Here is a 21,140-nt window from a genome sequence, read left to right as displayed (position 1 = left end):
GGACACTTTTGCTTTATGCGTTCAGACAATCAAGGCTCACCCTTACAGCCATTAGGTTAGCCACTACCTGGAAGGTACGTAACGGCCAGTGGCCAAGTGGAGGTGGCATCAGCACAGGCTCCCCCTCCCCTCCGCCCCCACAGCATGGCTGTGTGCACACAACACTCACACCCACACGGAGTGGGGGAATACAAGAGGAAGGACATGGGGAGGCTGCAGCAAGGCTCACTGCCTCTAGTTAACACATGTGCACAAAGCTTTGGTTCACAATGGCGCATCTGGCTGTTCTGAGGGCAAACAGTCATATAGTCAAATGATTCACAGCTGCAGACAGGAGGCAAGACAGAAGCAAGTGTCTAATTACAGCAACTTGATTTGAAGGTTTTGTTTTATAAAGGTCAACAGAGGAGCCAACCTCAGTCACATAGGTGGTAAGGGATACACTGTGGGTGGCACGCAAGACTGACATTCTGTATTCCTGGAAACAAATGCCATCAACGCCAACCACGGGGGACAACGCCCGTGGAGAATGCAGCCCAGCAGTGGGCCCCTACAGCCAATAGTGCACCCCTGAACAGGCCCTAGGAACAGGGAGTGGATGGCCACCACTACCTTGCACATGGGGATAACCCAGAGCCCCAAGCATACTCACATCTCCTAGGGCTCAGGGTAGGGACACACCTACCCCTTGCACCTGTCCGCAGGAGCCACCTGGAGAGCACTGACTGCTGATCAAAGGAACAGGTGGCCGTGAGGCCTGGCTGCACAGGGCTGGTGCTGTCATAGGCAAGACCGCCGCCCTCCACATGCTTGTGCCAGCTCCAGGCAGGAGCGCCACTTTGTGAGCACAGATGGTCCTGGTTTCCTCTTCTAAAATCGTGCTAAAATGCTTAACTTGTTTATATCTGCTACGTGATTCCAAATCTATCTTCTACTCTCGCTGTAAAAGTTTCTTCCCAAATGCTAAAATATCATAAAAGCTTTAAAAATTGATGGGTGGACAGACGGACTTGACTGTGCAAAAATCTTTAGTAAAAAGTTGCCAGAGGCCAGTGAAGAGGGCCTCGGTGTCTAAGAAGGCGTGTTTTTAGGACATTAAGACTTACTCAGAAGAAATGAACCACACGCCAGCCCAGGATAACAAGCCAGGCGGAGACCAGCAGACTGCATACCCCCACTGGCAACAGGTTTCAGGAGTGGAGAAGAATCATCTTTCAAGGTGCCAAGCTGATTGCAAGGCTCACCTGCAATCTCTAAAAAATAGCTGATTCTAAAATTGTTTATTTTAAGCCAAAAAGGTCTGAAATACTCCTTCCTATTTTAACCTTTTCAGAGTAAAAGGGAAAACACAAGAGGCAGGAAAAGGGCGGGGGTGCCAGCACGCACCTTCTGACCAGACCCCTGCAGTGGCCTGTGAGAACCCGAGGAACAGAGTGCCACAGGACTCGGCCACCACTTTCTCAGTCTGTCACTTGTCTGTGCATGTACGGACACTCATAAAAACCTTCATCAAACCAGTCTGCAGCAAGTCCCCAGAGGCAGAGGTCATTCACAGCTGTTGCCAAGCTCTTGGCTCTCACCCGGGTGGGTAAGCGGAGTCCACCCTTGAACACATCCACTCAGACCTGTGGGCGGCCCCCAAGGAAGAGCTGCGTGGCCCAGCTGTCCCTGTGCACCAGAGCCCCACCCCCCTGGCCCTGGCCTCAGATGCCTGGCCGCAGGGGAGGAACTCAGATCAGAGGCCCGAGGCTGCAGAGTGAGTGGCGGGTGGTCTCCCTGGCAGCAGAGCTGGCAGTCCCCGCGCCTGACCCTGCTGCCTCCCTCACACATCTACAGTGCACAAGGGCTCGCCGCCAGGCTGGGCAGACGCCACGATAGACATCTTGGGTTTCTTCCGAGTCTCCTCCTGGAAGAACAACGAAAGTCAGGGATGCCAATGATGTGGGCACATGTGGCCGAGCCCAAGCTCAAGCAAGAGGGGCCCAAGGTAGGGAGCAGTGTGGGAGGTGAGGACGGGGACGGTGAGCTCAGCACATTAGTGCCAGGTAGCCTTTAGTAGGAGGGCACCACTGCTCTGCCATACCAGGTTGAGGGAGGGGAGGTCTGAGAAGTGGGCCAAGATGGGAGGCTAGCTGGGTCTCCCTGGATGCCGTCTACGGCACTACGTGCTGGTGCTTCCCTGGGACTCAGAATACACCCAGAAGTGAAGGACCAAGGAAGTTACAGCCACCAGGGGCAAGCCACATGGGTGGATCTCTCTCCCTACTCCAACTTGAGGGCAGGGGTGAGGCATCTCCTGCACCAGAAAGGCGAAACAGCAGATATCCTCTTCTCCGGGTTTTATACGGGCCCCGGCAAATACCACAGCTAAAAAAGGTCCTAGCCTAGAAGCCTGTCAAGCGGGTGGCTTGAGGAAGCTGAGCAGCACCAAGCCTTGCCCAGGTCCACCTGCTCTGTGAACCATGCTCCTCTCTTCCGGAAATGCCAAGGGCCTGAGGTAGAGGTCCATGATGGCAGTCTGTCGCCCACTGGACCCTGAGTAAGGGAGGCCTGGCAGGTACACTGTCCCTGCCTTCAAACAGCTGGTACTAAGCAGAAACACCCAGAAGCCAAGTCCTTCACAGCTGCAGGCCAGGGCTGAGAACTCTATGATGTAACTAAAAAATGACATGATTTGATGCAAGTGCCATGAATGCTGAAACACAAAGAAAAGGAAAGGTACTCTGGCAGTGCTGTGGGCTCACTGGGAAGAGGGAGCACTACACTGGCATCAGGAGCCAGGAACGGGTTCCTGCAGGCTGATGTCACCCCCAGCTGCCCGCGTGACCCTGACTCGGCCCTCCCCTCCTGAGTGCAAGGGGATGAGGGAGTCGAGGGGCCATGGCCAGGGTGCTGGCCGGGCCTCCTGCTCACCCTCTCCTCGGCCAGCCTCTTCATCTCCTCCTGCAGCTTGCTCAGGATGTGCAGGTTTGGCTTGTTCTTCTTGGCGTACTGCTGCAGCTCAATCACGCTCTTGTCCGAGGTCTCCTGGGGGAGCACGGCGCCTTGCTCTCAGGAGGGCCCTCGTCAGCCCTCAGCGACACATTGTGGCCGGCGGCCAGAGCTGCATGACCCCACCCCGGCTGCCCCACCCTCAACTGGCAGATTGACAAAGCCGCAGAGAATGAGACCAGTCCACGGCTGCCCCAGCTCACTTTCTGGCCATGCCACCCCCACTTCCACCTCACCTTCAGCAGGAAGAAGCTATGGCCTTTTCCCTTCATAAGGCAAAAAGCACCCTAGCACGCAGCTGCCTCCAACTCCTGCCGCCGGCGTGGAGCACTCGCCCTGCCCTGACCCTCATAATGTAACGGCCAGAGCACAGCCTCAGCCAGCAGCAACGGCACGCTGCCAGATGGGACACACCCTGGCCCTGGGAGCCTACCAGCCCCAGACACGGGGCTCTCTTCATGCCCTATGACTTTCAGCACGGGACCAAGCTGTCCTGAGGCCCTTCCTGGGTGATGTGGCCATCTCTGAGAACGCCTGCTGGGCCTAGGAGTGTCAGACTCCACCTGTCCTCGGAAAGATGTCAGCTGTGGCTGTGCCCAGACCGACCCTCGCCCTCCAAGCTTGGAAGGGTTTCCACTCATGGGCCAAAGCAGGCTTTCTCCCTCTCAATCAGTCCAACCAAGATGCTGCACAAAAGGAATGGACATAAAGGCACAAGTCAGCTTCATCTGCACTACATGTGAATTTTCTCAGCAACTCCTATCTTGAGGTTCCTCAAAGCACTCTAGGGGCCAAGTGTCACCTCCTTCACTCCATCTTGTCAAGTCCAAAATGAGGGCCTCTTCAGGGATACCACAATGTCCACTTCTCCCCTTACTGAGGTGCCAATAACCCGAACTATTTCTGGAAACATTAGGGGAAAACTTAAAAACCACAAACACCTCCCCATATTTCCTTCCACCTCACAAAGCACACAAACCTAAGGGTATTGGTTTAAATCTCAGCAACTCAGCAAAACAGCAGAAACTAACCAGATGACACATTCACGCTGTTGAGTTAAAGGTAAACCAATATTTATAGCCAGGAAAAGCTGTCCTGCATCTCTTACTCTCTCTCAAGCTCCTAGAGGTCCTCAAATTAATCCAAGGGCTTCCAGCCCTGTGCAGTAGAGCAGACAAGACAACAGGGCTAGGCTGAGAAGCTTCTCCTCTCCACTTGGGCTGGCAGCACCCACCACCTGCACCTCCTGCTGGGCAGCCCTTCCCGTACAGCCAGTGCCAGACCCAGGCTTCTCAGGGAGGGAGACACAACAGAAATGACCTCCCATCCCCCAAGGTCACAGACACGCCCAGTAGAGGGCCCAAGAGACAGCAATGAACAAGAGCAGAGCTGCCCAACTTTGCCCCTGGGACAGCGGGACCCCAAACATGTGCTCCACGGTGGGGGCCCAGTTACCTGTTTGACCATCTTGCTGCTTTCGCGGCCATACATGCGAAGTAAAGACCCCCAGTTCTTGACATGTGGGTGCAGCAGCTGAAGGATTTTCTGAGAGGCCAACTGTTTCCCAACTCTCTTATTCTTACCTGTGAGGAAGACGAAATGTGGACAGGGAATCCCTAACACCCAGCTGTCAACATGGCCACCTCTCCTCAACAGGAGCACGCCTACTGTGCTCCCAGCCCACCTGAGGGTATGTTCTAGAAGATGGGGTACAGACGTGTTCTAGCCCTGCACTGGGCACCGGGTCTCACAAAGCTGAAGCCAGGAGCCATCCCACCCCACTTTGCAGAAGAGCCCCCTTGGGGGCTTCATGAACTCAGCACAGGCATAGCTGACGAGGCCTCCCTCCCACCACACCCACACTTCCAGAGCAACAGACAAGCAACAATGGGTCTTGGCAGGCAGAGAGGAGGGGAGACTCCACCAGAAAGCCCAGAGAAGTTTCCAGAGGGTGCATGCACTTTGGAGGGGTTTCTATGCAGAGGGAAGGCAGGGCCAAGGAGCAGAGTGGTCTGGAGAACAGTGAGTGCCAGAAGCCATCTATGGCTAGGCAGAGCAAGGCTGGCCACGCTTCCCAGACAGGGGAGTCAGTGGTGCCAGCATTCCTCCTCTGCCCCGCCTGCCTGCTCTGGAAGGTAGTTCCATGAGCACAGGTATTTGCTGGATCACGGGGACAGCTGGGTCTCTAAGTGATTCTGCAATATTCCCAGGGACAACTGATATGTTACCTTCTAATCTAACCAGCACTGGTTTTGTGTTTAAGATAGTCATACACGATTTCCTTTTAAAATAATGTTTTAAAAAAGTGGTTACTCCAAAAACTAAATTCAGTAAGGAGTACAGGTGGTGCACACAGACACCAGAACACGGGGACACAGAGTACAGCAAGCCAGGGGCTCTGTGGCCATTCAGGAAATCCCTCCTCCTGCCACAGGGACCACACGGTCTAACCCAAATGACCAGCCCAATCCCAGGAACCAGGAGGACAGGGATGGTGTGGGCAGGACTCTCACAGCCCTGCCTTAGGGTGGCTGGCTTTCAGAGGCTGAGAGGAGAGGCCAATGGACACAGCACAGGTGGTCAGCACCCAAGGCAGGAGCTCAAGAAAGATGCCAGAGCAGTGGCCAGAGACCCAGCCACAGAGGCTCAGGGCTGCCAGAGAGGCCACACGGCAGGGTGCCCCCTCCCCAGCAGTCACAGGAAATTGTGACAGGGCAGCGCGAAGCAGGGGGGCAAGGCTTACACCAGCCGCGCACTGTGTGCTTGCCGCACGCCATGACATATTCACTCTTCTGGTTTTTACCAGGAACCACTTCAAACTTGATGGATGTGTCACCCATTCCATGGTTTCTTTAAGAAAAAACAGAGACAACAGGTGACATCAGCTGCAAAGGGAGGAAAGAACTTCAGGAAAGCCCTTGAAAGGCTCTTTGATGAAGACCATGCCAGCCCTTTCCCCAAACCGCTTCTCAGTGGAGGAGGACAGTCTTCATGCCAGATCTGATCTCATGGACTCTGACTGACCGCCAGGCACGAGGGGCCTCTGAACACCTGTCAGCCCAGTCTTTCACAGCACCTCTTAAGCCAGGATAAATGGCTAATAAGGACATTGGGCACTAAAAGAGAAGCCCCCATAACCCCTCTCAGGAGGGGAAGCACCCGCCCTACCTTTTAAGGCACTCGTGGAGGATCTGATAGGGAGACAACAGTCCGGCCTTGCTGGTCAGCTCGTAGACCCGTGAGTCCTCAATACTGATGTGGTTAAAATACTACAAAACAAGGAAGCCACTCCTAAGTGCTGGACCAAGCCTGCCGGACGCGCAGGGCTGCTCCCCATGCTGTCTGCTTTCCCCGGAAGTTCCCTGTCCTCTTTACTGCCTCAAGGAGCAGGTCATAGCCCCACCTCACTGTCCAGTTGTCCCCTGGGATGGGATGAGCAGTGCGGTACTAGGTTGGAGAGAACATGCTGCAACAGAGCCTGGTGCTGCCTGGGAGTCTTTTCTGAATCTAAGTGCGATCACTTAGAAATCTAAGGACAGACAACCTTAGGAGAAAAATGTGGAGATCTTCATGAGATTACAGAAGAGAGACACTAAGTCAGACAAAAGCAATGTATTCTAAAAAAGGACAAGCCTCCTGAAAGCTGCAAAAGGCCTGGCTAGCTCCCATTTCAAACAGTCATCCATCCTGGCTCTGAAACCAATCACTAGTGAGACACCACCTAACCCATATGTTAGGAGAAAAAAAGGGAAGTTCTGCACAACATAGGCAGGCGGCAGCCAGGAAGTGGCTGTGACCCCAACAAGGCCTGGGCCTCTGCTGAGCCACCCCAGAGAAGGGAGGCCATGGCCTACCCTCTCAGCATATCCCACCTCCCTGTTGGGGACTGCTGGGCTTCGGGGCTGCCTTAACAAGGTACCACAAAGTGGGTGGCTTATTTTCTCACAATTCTGGAGGCCAAAAGTCCAAAACAAGTCAGCAAGCCACATTCCCTCTGGAAACTCTCAAGGAGATCCTTCCTTGGCTTTCCTGGGTACTGACAGCCCCACACTTTCCTTGGCTTGTGGCAGCACTGCTCCCATCTCCACATGCCCTTTCTCCACCTCCCTCCCTCTTCTTATAAGAACGTAACACTGCTCCTCTGGGCAGGGAGGCAGAGGTTCCTCTCCCTCCACCAGCAGACTCACTATGACAGAGTCGAAAAAAGCAAGGCACTATTTCTTTTTTTTTTTTTTTTTTTTTTTAAAGATTTATTTATTTGATAAGTAGGCAGAGAGACAGGCAGAGAGAGAGAGAGAGGAGGAAGCAGGCTCCCAGCCAAGCAGAGAGCCCGATGCGGGGCTCAATCCCAGGACCCTGGGATCATGACCTGAGCTGAAGGCAGAGGCTTTAACCCGCTGAGCCACCCAGGCGCCCCGCAAGGCACTATTTCTGAAGAGAACTCCTGATTCTGAAGAGTTGAAAATCTCCCTGCTCCCATTTGGCTATTGTCTTCCAAAAGGTCCCCACAAGATAACTCCACTTACAAGTGTCCATATCAGCGGGGATCAGTTTCTAGGGAAAGTTATTCACCAAGATATCAAGCCCAGGCCCCATCCTCAGTGGCTGGCCAGGTAGCCAAACCATCAGCAGTGGCTGGCTCTCTCACTCAGCCTACGAGGACCAGTCTCTAACCAGCAGCCAGTACCTGGGCTATGGACCAGGCTGATCAAGTAGAAAACAACTGTGTGCTCAGGTTCCTCCCTGAGAAAGCCAAGGCACACACACACACACACAGCTGGAGAACACCCACTCAGAAGCCCAAAGACACCCAAGAGCCGCTGGCAAAGGCCCACGCCACAATTACCCATACCAGGTGCCATAGCCACATGTGGCTGATGGTTAACCTGTGAGGGATATAGAGGAAATGCAGCACAAAGGGCAAAAGTGACCCGCTGACAACAGTATAGAAGAAGCCTTGCATAGAAGCCTATGCCCAACAGACACTGAAGGACCATGAGGGAGCACCACGGACAGCCCAACACCCATATATTCAACAATTCAGAGAAAAATGGACTAATTCCTTGAAAAATGCAAACTACCCAAATTGCCCTTTTCAAGAAGCCGAATTCATAGTTATAACTTTCCTGCAGAGAAAACTCCACATGCAGATGGCTTCATTGGTGACAACTGCCAAACAGGTAAGGGACAGGGGACACAGCAATTCTAGACGACCTTCCAAAAAAACCTTAAGAGGAGGAACAATTGCCAATTCATTTTATGATGTTAGTAGTATCCTGTTATTAATACCTGACAAAGGGAATCTGATATCCCTCATGAACACATGTGTAAAAATCCTAAACAGAGCATTAGCAATTCACAACCAGTAAAAAATATAAACAAATATATGCCATGCCCAAGGAGGACTTATCCCAGGAATGCAGTTTTTAAATAAATCAACCAAATTCACTCTATCAACAAATTAAAGAGGAAAAGGCCTATCATATCAATAGCTGCAGAAGGGCCATTTGACAAACTGCCAACACCCTTTCATGATAAGAACACGCAACAAACCCAGAATAGAAGAACCTGTCCTGAACGAGATAGAGGGCACCAACAAAATCTGACACCTAACATCACAATCTGTGGTCAGAGGCTGGATCATTCCTGCCTAAGATCAAGAACAAGACTAGGATGGCCACTCTCCCCACTGCTACTTACCATGTAATGGAGCTTCTAGCCAGAGCAGCAAACCAAGAAAAAGAAACAAAAGGCACCCAGATTGGAAAGGAAGAAATTCAACCATCTTTAATCACAGTCAGCCTACTCTGTACACAAAATTCCAAAGAAATCTACAGAAAAAGTACTAGAATAATACAGTTAGTGAAGATGCAAGATACACAGTCAACATACAGACAGTAAATTCCATCTCTCTACACTAGCAATCCAGTCAGGACTGAAACCAAAGTGCTACTCACAAGTTCCCAAACACGTATGAAACACTTCTGTCTAAATCCAAGAAAATGAAAGCAGGATCTGAACACTGGAGATGACCAAGCAACAATAAAATGACATGGAAGAAAACCTCAATAAATGGGAGACACACTAGGCTTGTGAGCCGAAAGACTCCATACTGTTAGAAAATACATTCTCCCCAAATTTATCTACAGATGTAACACAATTCTAATCAGAATCTCAATAGAACTTTCCATACTGATATACTGCTTCTATATGTAAGGGCAAAGGAGCATGATATGGAAGTACTTTTGAAAAAGAACAAAGTCAGAGGGTTCACAATCTGATTTCAAGAATTCACATCACTGGGGTGCCTGGATGGTGCAGTCAGTTACGCATCTGGCTCTTGGTCTCAGCTCAGGTGGGGATCTCAGGGTCGTGAGACTGAGCCCTGCATTGGGCTCCCCACTCAGTGAGGAATCTGCTTGGGATACTATACCCTCTGCCCTGCCGCACTCACTCTCTCTCAAATAAATCAATCTTCAAAAAAAAAAAAAGAATTCATCTCATTAAGAAGGTGTGGCATTGAAGGGCCAAACACACAGACCAAAGAGACAGAACCAAATGTAGAGACAGACCCACACACACATACATGCTGCTCCCCACAGATGTGCAAAGGCATCTAGTTGAAAACATATCTACCGTACTGCCCAGCAAGGGCATCTTGGGTGTTTACTTATCTACGCTCACAGGGAACCCTGACAGCCTCTAGCAACCAAGTGCTAAACGCCCAAAACTGGAAATGTGTTCCACACCCCTCAATCAAGAAGGAAGAACTCACCCAGCACTGCCCTATAATGGGCAGTCAGCAGCAAAAACAACCCAACCATCGACACAGGCACCAACAGAGACGAATCCTATGTGCATCACTGAGCTGGAGCCTGGTTCTCAGGCTACCTACCCTGGGACTCCACTGATAAGACATTTGGGAATTGGCTAACCTAGGAAGACAGCTCAATGCCTAGCAGGGTGAAAAGAGAGAATTCTGACTACAAAAGGACAGTTCAAGAGAATTGGGAGGGGGAGAAGATTTGAAAATGTTCTGTCTTGATTGTGTTGTGGGTTACGTGACAAAATGACAGGCATGGCTCAAAACTCACAAATGTCTACCCAAAAGTGCATTTAACTCTCTATAAATTAAAAAGTAAATTGGGGGGGGGGACCAAAAAGGCAAAAACAACAGGTTACTAATACCTAAATTCTAGAACAACCATGAACCAACCAGAACCCACAGCTATCTAAAAAGCAGTAATATACTGAGAAAAAAAAAAAATCTCCCCAGGTCTTATGAGTGGGTACGGTGCCAGTTCTGTTCCTGTGTTTTCGCCTTTTTTTTTTTTTAAGATTTTATTTATTTATTTGACAGAGAGACACAACAAGAGAGGGAACACAAGCAGAGGGAGAGGGAGAAGCAGGCTCTCCATGGAGAAGGGAGCCCGATGCAGAGCTCAATCACAGGATCCTGAGATCTTGACCAGAGCCAAAGGCAGAAGCTTAAAGACTAAACCACCCAGGCACTCTGTTTCAGCTATTTTTTTTTTTTTTTTTAAAGATTTTATTTCTTTGAGAGAGAGAAAGAACATGAGAGGGGAGAAGCAGACTCTGCCAAGCGGGAGCCCGATGTGCAACTGGATCCTGGGACTCCAGGATCATGACCTGGGCCAAAGGCAGTTGCTTAACCAACTGAGCCACCCAGGCACCCGTTTTTGCCTTTTTAATCAACACCAAGCACATCCTGCGCACACGGCAACTCTCACACTCTGGATGTTCTATATATCCATGCCACCATTGTGTGTTAACTTCGTGCCACTGCACCTCAAGGACAGGAGGACACAGCAAGAGCTCCCAAAGAACCAGAGCCCCCCGCCCACCTTGGCATCCTACCATCCTCTCGCCCCCTGGAATCCACATAAGAAGGGAATGCTGCCCTCACAGCCCCAGCTCTGGCACCAAACCTCCACAGAGGCATCATGGGAAAGAGGGGCCACCACCTACCGAGCTACTCACTAGGATATGACAGAAACACTGTCACAGTTTTTTAGGAGAAAGACAGCAAAATCAGATAGGGTTGAGCTGCTCTAACACATCCAACCTGACAGAGAAGCTACTTTCTTCTCTGACAAATTTTAAAACAAGGGAAAAATACAAATGTGTATGTGTGCACACATATACAACTAAATTCTAAGTGTGAAAAAACTTCTCCAGAGAATGAGGACAAGTTTGGTCACTGGACACATATTTGGATCCTTGTATCCAGTTCCTGGCATGGAGCTCCTAAAACCCTTAGAATTTCTTCAGTGACAGGTGTATCTTTTGTTCTTCAAATGAGCCCCTCTGGCCCTCACCTGAGTTTATGCTAATGAGGAGACAAGGGGGGCTAGGTGGGGACCCTAGATAGTTTCATGATGGGAACTTCATGATTGGACTGGTCACCAGAAGGATGAAACACAATTAAGGACCTGTTTGTCTGGCTGTCCATTTGTATCCTTTATAATAAACCAGTAAATAAAGTTTTTCCCTGAGTTCTGAGGACAGTCTTAAAAAGCTCTAATTCGGGGCACCTGGGTGGCTCAGTGGGTTAACCCTCTGCCTTTGGCTCAGGTCATGATCTCAGGGTCCTGGGATCGAACCCTGCATTGGGCTCTCTGCTCCGCAGGGAGCCTGCTTCTCCCTCTCTCTCTGCCTGCTTGTGATTTGTCTGTCAAATAAATAAATAAAATCTTAATAAATAAATAAATAAGCTCTAATTCAAGCAAATTAATGTACCTGAGGGAAGTCAATGTGAACCCCTGAATCTGTAGTTGGCTGGCCAATGTGGGTGGCCTGGGCACCCCACTGGTGGCCGGAGTGTGAAGTGTACAGTCTTTTGGTACTGAGCCAACTCCATGTAGACAGTGTGAGAACAGACCAGAGTTGCACACCCCTCGCTGATGTCAGAGAATTGGGAGAACTGACATGATAAAGCCCCTTGTGTGAACAAGGGAACTTTTACCTGGGATTTCCAAGCTGCCCATGTGCCCTCCTCCACTTAGGGAAACCTTTCTCAGGCTATTTTCTGATGTCATTTCTGGAAAGATCCCTCACTTTCCAGAAAAGCCCCAGAGTACAGGACCAGAATCTTACTACAATCCACACAGCCCGAGACACAAATTCCAGAAACCCAAAGCATCTGTCCCACAGATGCCTCGGGCAAATGTAAGGAAAAGGGTGCAGCCACAATGACCTTGCAGACTGAGGGCAGGAAGAAAGGTGGAGGATGAAAGAACAGAGCACAAAGACTGCCAGCTGGTCACTGTCAAAGCCATGCACCTCCAAAAGAGAAGAGGTAAGTAACCCCAGGCCTCTGATCACCAGATGTGAGGCAGTGACAGGGTTGATGGTACAGCTTAGGGAGAGCCTGCAGCCCTCCAGGTGCACATCCCACTGCATGGCCACTATGAGGAGGCCACAATGCAGGTGGTAGGCTGCAAAGGGCAGCTGGGCCAGAGCAGGAACTGGACACTGTGCAACACACATATCCTGCCAAGGCTCTAGGAGCCACGGAACACACCCTGGGTCCCTGTGCTGGCCAGGCTGAAACCGGGCAGTCCCTGCTTAGGGAACTACAATGGTGCCAAACACGAAAGTGAACCATAGCCAGAGAAACCACACTTTCAGATTAAAAACTGGACTGAGCTGCTTATTCCCTCAACCACCAACCAAGCAAGATGGTGTTATCATAAAGGCCACAACACGAAAGATAGACTGTCTTAGATGTTATCTTGAAACCAGCCATTCCTAACCCTTGCTCTACTAACCCTAGAGAATTTTCCATTATCGCAACAAGTCAAAAATTTCTCAAGTCAACTGTCATTTACTGAGTTACTTTAAAGTTTACAATAATAGCCACAGACAAGTGGATGTGGGTACTGTAAGATCTCCCATTCCCCCACCTCCATCCACCCATCCGCTGTTCCCCACTGGGGCTCAACAGCGGAGCCTGTTCAGAGAAGCTGCTGTGGCAAAGTAAAGTTCCATCCTCCAAAAAGGCTGCTGGAGCCACACATGCCCTGCCTGCCTAGGCCAGGCCGACTCCCAGCACCGGAAGGGAAGTTACCCTTCCCGTTTCTGCTACCCTATATCACAGTGCTGTGCAAGCTATACAGCCCAGGCATCATCAACTGCAACAACCAGTTCTAAGGGCCTTGGTGGGCTGTGGGGAGGGGCCCAAGTACCAGGCTCTCCAACATGCCCTGGAAGCTTCCCTGAACACCGCTGTCCCACAGCTGGGTTCTTCAGACGTAGACTTGAAGATGTGAGGCTTTTCTGGAGGACCTAGTCCTTTTGAGATTGTGCCTGGGGATTAGGCTCTGCGACCTCTCTGTGGCCCATCTATGACAATAAAGCAGAGAATATAGACATATGACTGCCACAGGCACTCTGCCATATTTTATAATAGTATCAGTCTAAAACAAAGACAACAATCTAAGGAAAATTTATTCAAGAAAAATGACTGGATCTTGGCAAGACAATGAGTTTTGTAGCATTTTAACTTGGCCCATTCCTGTGCTCGCTTCGGCAGCACATATACTAAAACTTGGCCCATTCCTGTCTCCTCTTCCCAGCTCTATAGTAGCCTTAGGAACCAGCAACCCCAGAGCCACTGAAGAAGGCAGGATGGTTCCCCAACACTCCGACCCCAGAGAACCATCACTATCTGGCCCAGGTGGCAGGTCTACAGAAAAGCCCCATTTTAAAACCTGCCTCTGTGTGATCCAACTAAAAGCTCACTCTGTGAAAATATCCCAACTTCCCAGGAAATCTGTCAAAAATAATCAGTGACAACTGTTTCCTACTGCAACTGCGTGAGGCTGGAATACCAGCTGGCAAGCAAGAGGCAGGTCAGAAAACATAAAAGGGAATGTAGAGAATGAGACAGATGCCATTAAGGGACTTTGAAAAGCTCTAACTTGTCTGGGGATCTAGGTGGCCACACGCATGCCCAGGAAAGACCCAAGAAAGCCCAAATCTCTCACCCAATTGATCTGGAAGCTCTGTGCAAGTGGGAAGTAAAAGCTAAGATACAGTTGTCAACTACTAGAGCATTAAAGGTGACCCCAACATGCATAAAAAGTCCCCTGGCAAAAGAGACTTACTGGTTTAGGTCAAGAAATATCTGATCTGGATTTCACAGAATAGACTGGAAAAGTCACTGTTATGGGCTGAAATATGTCTCCCCACAAATTCATATATTCATAAATTCATATACTGAAATCCTCAGTATGCCATTATGTGACCTTTTCTGCAGCCTTATAGAGATAATCAAGTTAAAATGAGATCGTTAGAGTGGGCCCTAAATTCAATATAAAGAGGAGATTTGGAAACAAATACGCGCGCGCGCACACACACACACACACACACACACACACACAGAGACACACATACGGAGAAAGCCTCTTAGTTATCTCCAACAGCTATCTCCAAATGAAGGAAAGAGGCCTGAAAGAGATCCTTCCCTCCCAGCCCCCAGAAGGAACCAATCCTGCTGACACATTGCAGATGTCAATTGTGAGGCAAAAAATTTCTGTCTAAATCACCCAGGTTGTGATATGTTGTTATTCCAATGTTGGCAAACTAACAAAATCACTAGTAAGTCGACAGCAGCACAAACAACAAATCTTGGGAAGGGGAGGTAATCTGATATCTAGAGTTGCCACATTATTTTAAATGTCCCAGGTTTCAACAAAAGAAATCATGAGATAGGAAATGAAACACAAATATGCCCTACAAGATGCAGGAAAGCAGTCAATATAAACCATCCCTGAGGAAACCAGACTTTAAAATAGCTATAATAAATATGCTCAAAAAACTTAAAAAAAAAAAAAAACATGTCTAAAGAATTAGAGATTAGAAGAAACCACAAGAACAATATCTCACCAAACAGAGTATCAATAAAGACATAGAAATTATAAAAAATTCACTAGAGGGTTCAAAAGCAGATTCGATCAGAAGAAAGATCAGCAAACTTAAGATAGGCAAACTGAAGGCGTGCCTGGGTGGCTCAAACAGTTAAGCTTCTGACCCTCAATCTCAGGGTCGTGAGTTCAAGCCCCTGCACTGGTTGGGCTCCATGCTAGGTAGGCGTGGAGCCTACCTGAAGGAGAAGGGGAAAAAAAAAAAAAAAAAGGCAAATCGAAAATATCCAGTCTGAGAAACATTAAAAAAAAAAAAAAAAAAAAAAAAAAAAAAGAAAAAGACCAGTGACTATGACGTCTGTGTGATTGATACCGGTGGGATATTGTGGGAGTGTACCAGCTTACATATAATGGGAGTCCCAGAAAGAGAGAAGAAATAAAAGAGCAAAAAAGTATATGTGAGGAGGCGAACCATAAGAGACTATGGACTCTGAAAAACAACCTGAAGGGTCAGGGGTGGGAGGTTGGGGGAACAGGTGGTGGGTAATAGGGAGGGCACGTTTTGCATGGAGCACTGGGTGTTGTGCAAAAACAATACTGTTACGCTGAAAAAAAATAAATAAAATGGAAAAAAATATGTCACCAAAAAAAAAAAAAAAAGTATATGTGAGGAAACAAAATCTATAACTTCCGGAAGATGAAAAACATTACATATTCAAGAAGTTCAACAAATTCCAAAAATGTAAGCTAAAGAAATCTATACCTAGATATACCTGTTAAAGGCCAAAGAGAAAACCTTGGAAACAGTAAGAGAGAAACTTAACATCAATAATGTGACTCTTGGGACACCTGGGTGGCTCAGTGGGTTAAGCCTCTGCCTTCGACTCAGGTCATGATCTCAGGGTCCTGGGATCCAGCCCCACATGGGGCTCTCTGCTCAGCAGGGGGCCTGCTTCCCCTCCCTCTCTGCCTACCTCTGCCTACTTGTGATCTCTGTCGAATAAATAAAAATCTTTAAAAAAATTAAAAATTAAAAAAAAAAAAAGGGAATCGTTACGACATTCTCAGATCAATAAAACCTGAGAGAATCCACTGCTAGTAGAACTGTCCTCCAAGAAATACTAAAAGCCTTCCCTCTGAAATTAAAGGAACACTACAGACTGTTAACAAACTGAGGGCACTACAGAAAGTAAAGGTAGCTACAGTAAATAAAAGACAGTATAAACACATATTTTGACTCTTTGTTCTACGTTAATTAAAAGACAACTACATAAAGCAATAATTATAAATCCATGTTTACGGACACACAATATACGGAGAGATATCATTTGTGACAATGAAAGCACAAACATGGGGGTAAACAGAGCTATAGAGGAGCAAAGTTTTTGTATATGATTGAAGGTGGCAATAGTCCAAACCAGATTGTTTTCAGTTTAAATGTGACTGAAATGTGGTTAGGACAACCACTGAGAAAATAACTGAAGTATTTAAGGCAAAGAAAGCAGTTAATGGAGGAACTGAGGAACAAAAAGACATAGAACAGAAAGCAAACAATGTAATGGCATACATCAATTCTACCTTATCAGTAATTACATTTCAATGGACTAAGTACCCAACCCCACTGAAAAAACAAAAACAAAAACAAACAAAAAAAAGGTCAATAAACTGAAATTAAAAGGGGTGCCTGGCTGGCTCAATCAATGGAGCATAGACTCTTGATCTCAGGATTTTGAGTTCAAGCCCCACACTAAGTGCAGAGATTACTTAAAAAAAAAAAAAAAAAATCTTTTGGGGCGCCTGGGTGGCTCCGTCAGTTAAGCATCCAACTCTTCATTTTGGGGCAGGTCATGGTCTCATGGGTGGTGGGATGGATGGAGCAGGGTAGCTCCACACTCAGTGAGAAGTCTGCATGGGGATTTTCTCTCCCTCTGACGCTTCTCCCACTCTCATTCACACTCTCTCTCAAATAAATTAATTCTTTAAAAATAAAATAAAACGAGGGGTGCCTGGGTGGCTCAGTAGGTTAAAGCCTCTGCCATCGGCTCAGGTCATGATCCCAGGGTCCTGGGATCAAGCTCAGCACCGGCTCTCTGCTCAGCAGGGAGCCTGTTTCCCTTCCTCTCTCTCTGCCTGCCTCTCTGTCTACTTGTGCTCTCTGTCAAATAAATAAAATCTTTTAAAAAAATAAAGAAATAAAATTAAATAAAATGAATCTTCCAAAAAAATTGCTTTGGTAGGTCCTCTCATCAAAAGGCAGAGACTGACAGAAGGATACACACAAAACCCAATTATATGCTGTCTATAAGACATGTTTAGATTCAAAGTTACAAAGAGGCTTCAAAGGTAAAAAGAGGGAAAACACTTATCACGTAGTAATTTAGGGAGTAGGAGTGACTATCAGATAAAACTGACTCTAAGATAAAAACTGTTACTAGAAATAAAGGATACTTAAAAACGGCAAAGGGCCCATTCATCAAGATGACATAACTATTATAAACATTAAACAGAACTGACTTCTAGTTTCAACACTTGTGACACCACCTAGCAGCTCTACCGCTAACTGCCAGGAGCTGCAGCAGACTCAACTTAAGGGCTCAGTCCCACAAGACTGCTGCCACCACTTGACTTCAAGTCCACACTGTCACCTGTGCTTCTGAGCAACTGTACAATGCCAGTTCCCAACCCTTCCTCAGCTTCAATAATTTCCCAGACAGCTCACAGAGAACTGGTTTACTACAAAAGGAGAGGGCTCAGGAACACCCAGATGGAAAAGATAAATACGGCAAAGTATAAAGGAAGGGGTACAGAGCATCCACACCTTCTCTGCGCATGCTATCTTTTTAGCCCCTCAATGTGTTCGCCAACCCAGAAGCTCTCTGAACCCCTCAGTTTTTTGTTTTTGTTTTTTTTTTTAAGGAAGGCTTTACTACACAGGCACAGCTGATTACATCATTGGCCATTATTGATCAGCTCAACATCCACTGCCTCCTAAACACACACACACTACACACATGCCGGGGCAAGGGCAGAGGCTGAAAGTTCTAACCCTGCTGGTAGATTCCACAGGCAACCAGCTCCCATTCAAAGGGATGGTCCAAAAGTCACTTGATTAACATGAACTCAGGTGTGGTTGAAAGGGATGTGTTAGGGGAATCTGGCTGGCTCAGCTGGTGGAATATGCAACTCTTGATATTGCGGTCTTGAGTTTGAGCCCCAGGTTGGGTATAGAGATTACTTAAATAAATAAAAGTAATGGAAGGAAGGAAAGAAGGAAGAAAGGAAGAAAAGAAAGGAAAGGGAAGGGGAGGGATGGGATAAATTGATATTAAAAATAAGAAAATAAGAAAAGACATTCCATTCTCCTTTATCAACCTGCAGCTTTTTAAAGAACTTGGGACAAAAAACAATTTATTGTAGAAGCTCTGCACCAGGAACCAAGAACAAAGACCAAACATACATTTCTTATTATATCACAATACCACAAATATGTATGTATCTAACAACAGCCCCAAAATATATTAAGCAAAAATGGAGAGAACTGAAGGGACAAATAATTCAAGAATAACAGCTAGAGACTCCAATACCCATTCTCAACAACAGACAAAAGGAAGATAGGGCACCCGAGTGGCTCAGTCAGTTGGGCATCCGACTCTTGATTCTGGCTCAGGTTGAGACCTCAGAGTCGTGAGATAAGAGTCCTGAGCTGGACTCCAACTTCATGCTGGGCATGGAGCTTGCTTAGGATTCTCTCTCTCCGTCTCCCTCTGCCCCACCTACCCATGCGCATGTGCACACAAGGGCTCTCACTCTCTCTTAAGGAAAAAAAAAATAAAAAACAAAAACGGACAGAAGAACAAGGCAGAAGACCAACAAAGATATAGAATAAACACCATTCACCAACTGGACCTAACCAACACCTGCTTCACCCAGTAACAGCAGGAAACACACTCGCCTCCTGCACACACATAACACTCTCCAGGGCAGACCGTATGGTAGGTCCTAAGATAAGCCTCAGTGAACTTAAAAGGACTGGTCGAAACTATACAAACTATGTTTTCAAACCACATGGGAATTACATAAAGACCAATAACTAAAGGAAATTTGGGAAATTCACAAATATATGAAACGTAAAATGACCAATTGTTCAAGGAAGAAATCACAGGGGAAATTAGCAAAATACTCGGAAATGAATGAAAACAGAAACACAACACCGTAAAGCTTATGTGCTACAGTTAAAGTAGTACACAGAAGAAAATTTATGGCCATAAATTCCAGTATATAAAAGAACACCTCAAATAAATACCCTAACCTGAAGACACTAGAAAAGAAGAACTAAACCTAAGGCTGGCCAAAGAAAGGATATAAAGGCTAGAGGAGAAATAAATGAAACAGAAAACAAAAAAGCCAATAGGAAAACAAACAAACAAACAAAATCAGAAATTGGATCTTTGAAAGATCAACGACAGAGACAAACTTTAGATTGACCAAGAGAAAAAAGGAGACTGAAGGGGGCGCCTGGGTGGCTCAGAGGTTTAGGCCGCTGCCTTCAGCTCAGGTCATGATCTCAGAGTCCTGGGATCGAGTCCCACGTCGGGCTCTCTGCTCTGAAGGGAGCCTGCTTCCCTCTCACTCTCTCTGCCTGCCTCTCTGCCTACTTGTGATCTCTCTCTGTCAAATAAATAAATAAAATCTTTAAAAAAAAAAAAAAAAGGAGACTGAAACTACGAAAATCAGGAATGAACACAGGAGCAGCACAAACTTAACAAAATATAGAGAGTCACGAGGGAATACTATGAAAGAATGTATGCCAATGAAGGAGACAGCCTAGGTCAAACAGAAAAATTCCTATGAAGACACAAAGTTCCCAAACCAGCTCAAAAAGGAGCAGGATATCTGAAGAGAAGTACACGAGGGGTGCCTGGGTGGCTTTGTCAGTTAAGCATTTCCCCTCAGCTCAGGTCATGCTCTCACCGTCCTGGGATCGAGCCCTGCATCCGGCTCCTTGCTCAACATGGAGCCTGCTTCCCCCTCTCTCTCTACCTGCCGCTCCCCTTGTTTGTGTTCTCTCTCTGTCAAATAAATAAGACCTTTCAAAAAAAAAGAAAAAGAAGTACACATGAAAAGACTGAATCAGTAATTAAATAATCTCAAAGTCAAGTCTAGATTCAGATGGTTTCACTGGTGAATTCTACCAAATGCTTAAAAATTAATACCAACCGGGGCGCCTGGGTGGCTCAGTGGGTTAAGCCGCTGCCTTCGGCTCAGGTCATGATCTCAGGGTCCTGGGATCGAGTCCCGTATCGGGCTCTCTGCTCAGCAGGGAGCCTGCTTCCCTCTCTCTCTCTCTCTGCCTGCCTCTCTATCTGCTTATGATCTCTCTCTGTCAAATAAATAAATAAAATCTTAAAAAAAAAATTAATACCAACCTTTCATAAACTATTCCACACAAGAGAAGAGAAAGGAACACTTTCCACCTCATTCTGTAAACAGTATTTCCCCAACACCAACACCACAAGAAAACTAGACCTGTATCCCTCATAAATACAGCTAAAGTCCTTAATACCAGCACCCTAGATCCAGCATACATAAAACTTACATATACCACAACCAAGTGGGATTTGTCCCAGAAATTCAAGGTTGCTTTACTATTCAAAAACCTATGCAATATACCACCATATGAGTAAAAAAGACAAAAACCACACAATCATCTCAAGAGAAGCAGGAGAAACATTTGACAAAATCCAACAACCATTCCTGAAAAAAAACTCTCAACAAAACAGAAGGAAACTTCCTCAATCAGTTAAAACCCAGAGCTAACATCTCGTGGCTTAAAAAGAAGCCAGTCAATAAAAAACCATATGTCATATGATTCCACTGATACGAAGTGTCCAGAGCTGGCAAATCCATCAAAACAGAAAGGGGATTAGTGGTTGCGATGAAGGGTTGAGGGGCTGGGGGACAGGGAGAAATCAGGAGTGATTGCTAACAGGTATAGGATTTCCTTTGAGAGAGATGAAAATATTCTAAGATTAGACCACTGCGATGATTGCACAACTCTGAATATACAAAAATCCACTCAACAGTATAGTTTAAGGGAGCAAAATTTATAGTACATATAGATCAATAAAGCCGTTATAAAAATGAATGCCTTCTTCAGAGTTTGAAAAGCCCTCACTACACATAACCATTGAATCATGTTTACCCAAAAAGGTTTACAAGTAGTTTTAAATAGTTCTTAATACAGAGAACATAACTTACAGA

The 21,140-nt window shown here is 47.1% G+C and overlaps 1 protein-coding gene across 1 annotated transcript in view; it reads right to left on the bottom strand.

Annotated features, from left to right (window-relative positions):
- Nucleotides 1–5: 5 nt before the first annotated feature.
- The window catches only part of DGCR8 (DGCR8 microprocessor complex subunit), a 36,384-nt gene continuing 15,249 nt past the window's right edge, over nt 6–21,140 (bottom strand). Inside the window, exons 10-14 of the mRNA XM_046025165.1 lie at nt 6,160–6,260; nt 5,735–5,841; nt 4,447–4,574; nt 2,914–3,027; nt 6–1,906 (exon numbers count right to left, since the gene is read on the bottom strand). Coding sequence (XP_045881121.1) covers nt 1,823–1,906; nt 2,914–3,027; nt 4,447–4,574; nt 5,735–5,841; nt 6,160–6,260 — 534 coding nt within the window. The 3' untranslated portion in view covers nt 6–1,822. The remainder of the gene's footprint in view (nt 1,907–2,913; nt 3,028–4,446; nt 4,575–5,734; nt 5,842–6,159; nt 6,261–21,140) is intronic.

Source organism: Meles meles, chromosome 12, assembly GCF_922984935.1.
Source record: "Meles meles chromosome 12, mMelMel3.1 paternal haplotype, whole genome shotgun sequence".
NCBI classification, from domain to species: domain Eukaryota; kingdom Metazoa; phylum Chordata; class Mammalia; order Carnivora; family Mustelidae; genus Meles; species Meles meles.
The sequence above is the reverse complement of the archived record's forward strand: the minus strand, read 5'-3'. Positions and strand labels throughout refer to the sequence as shown.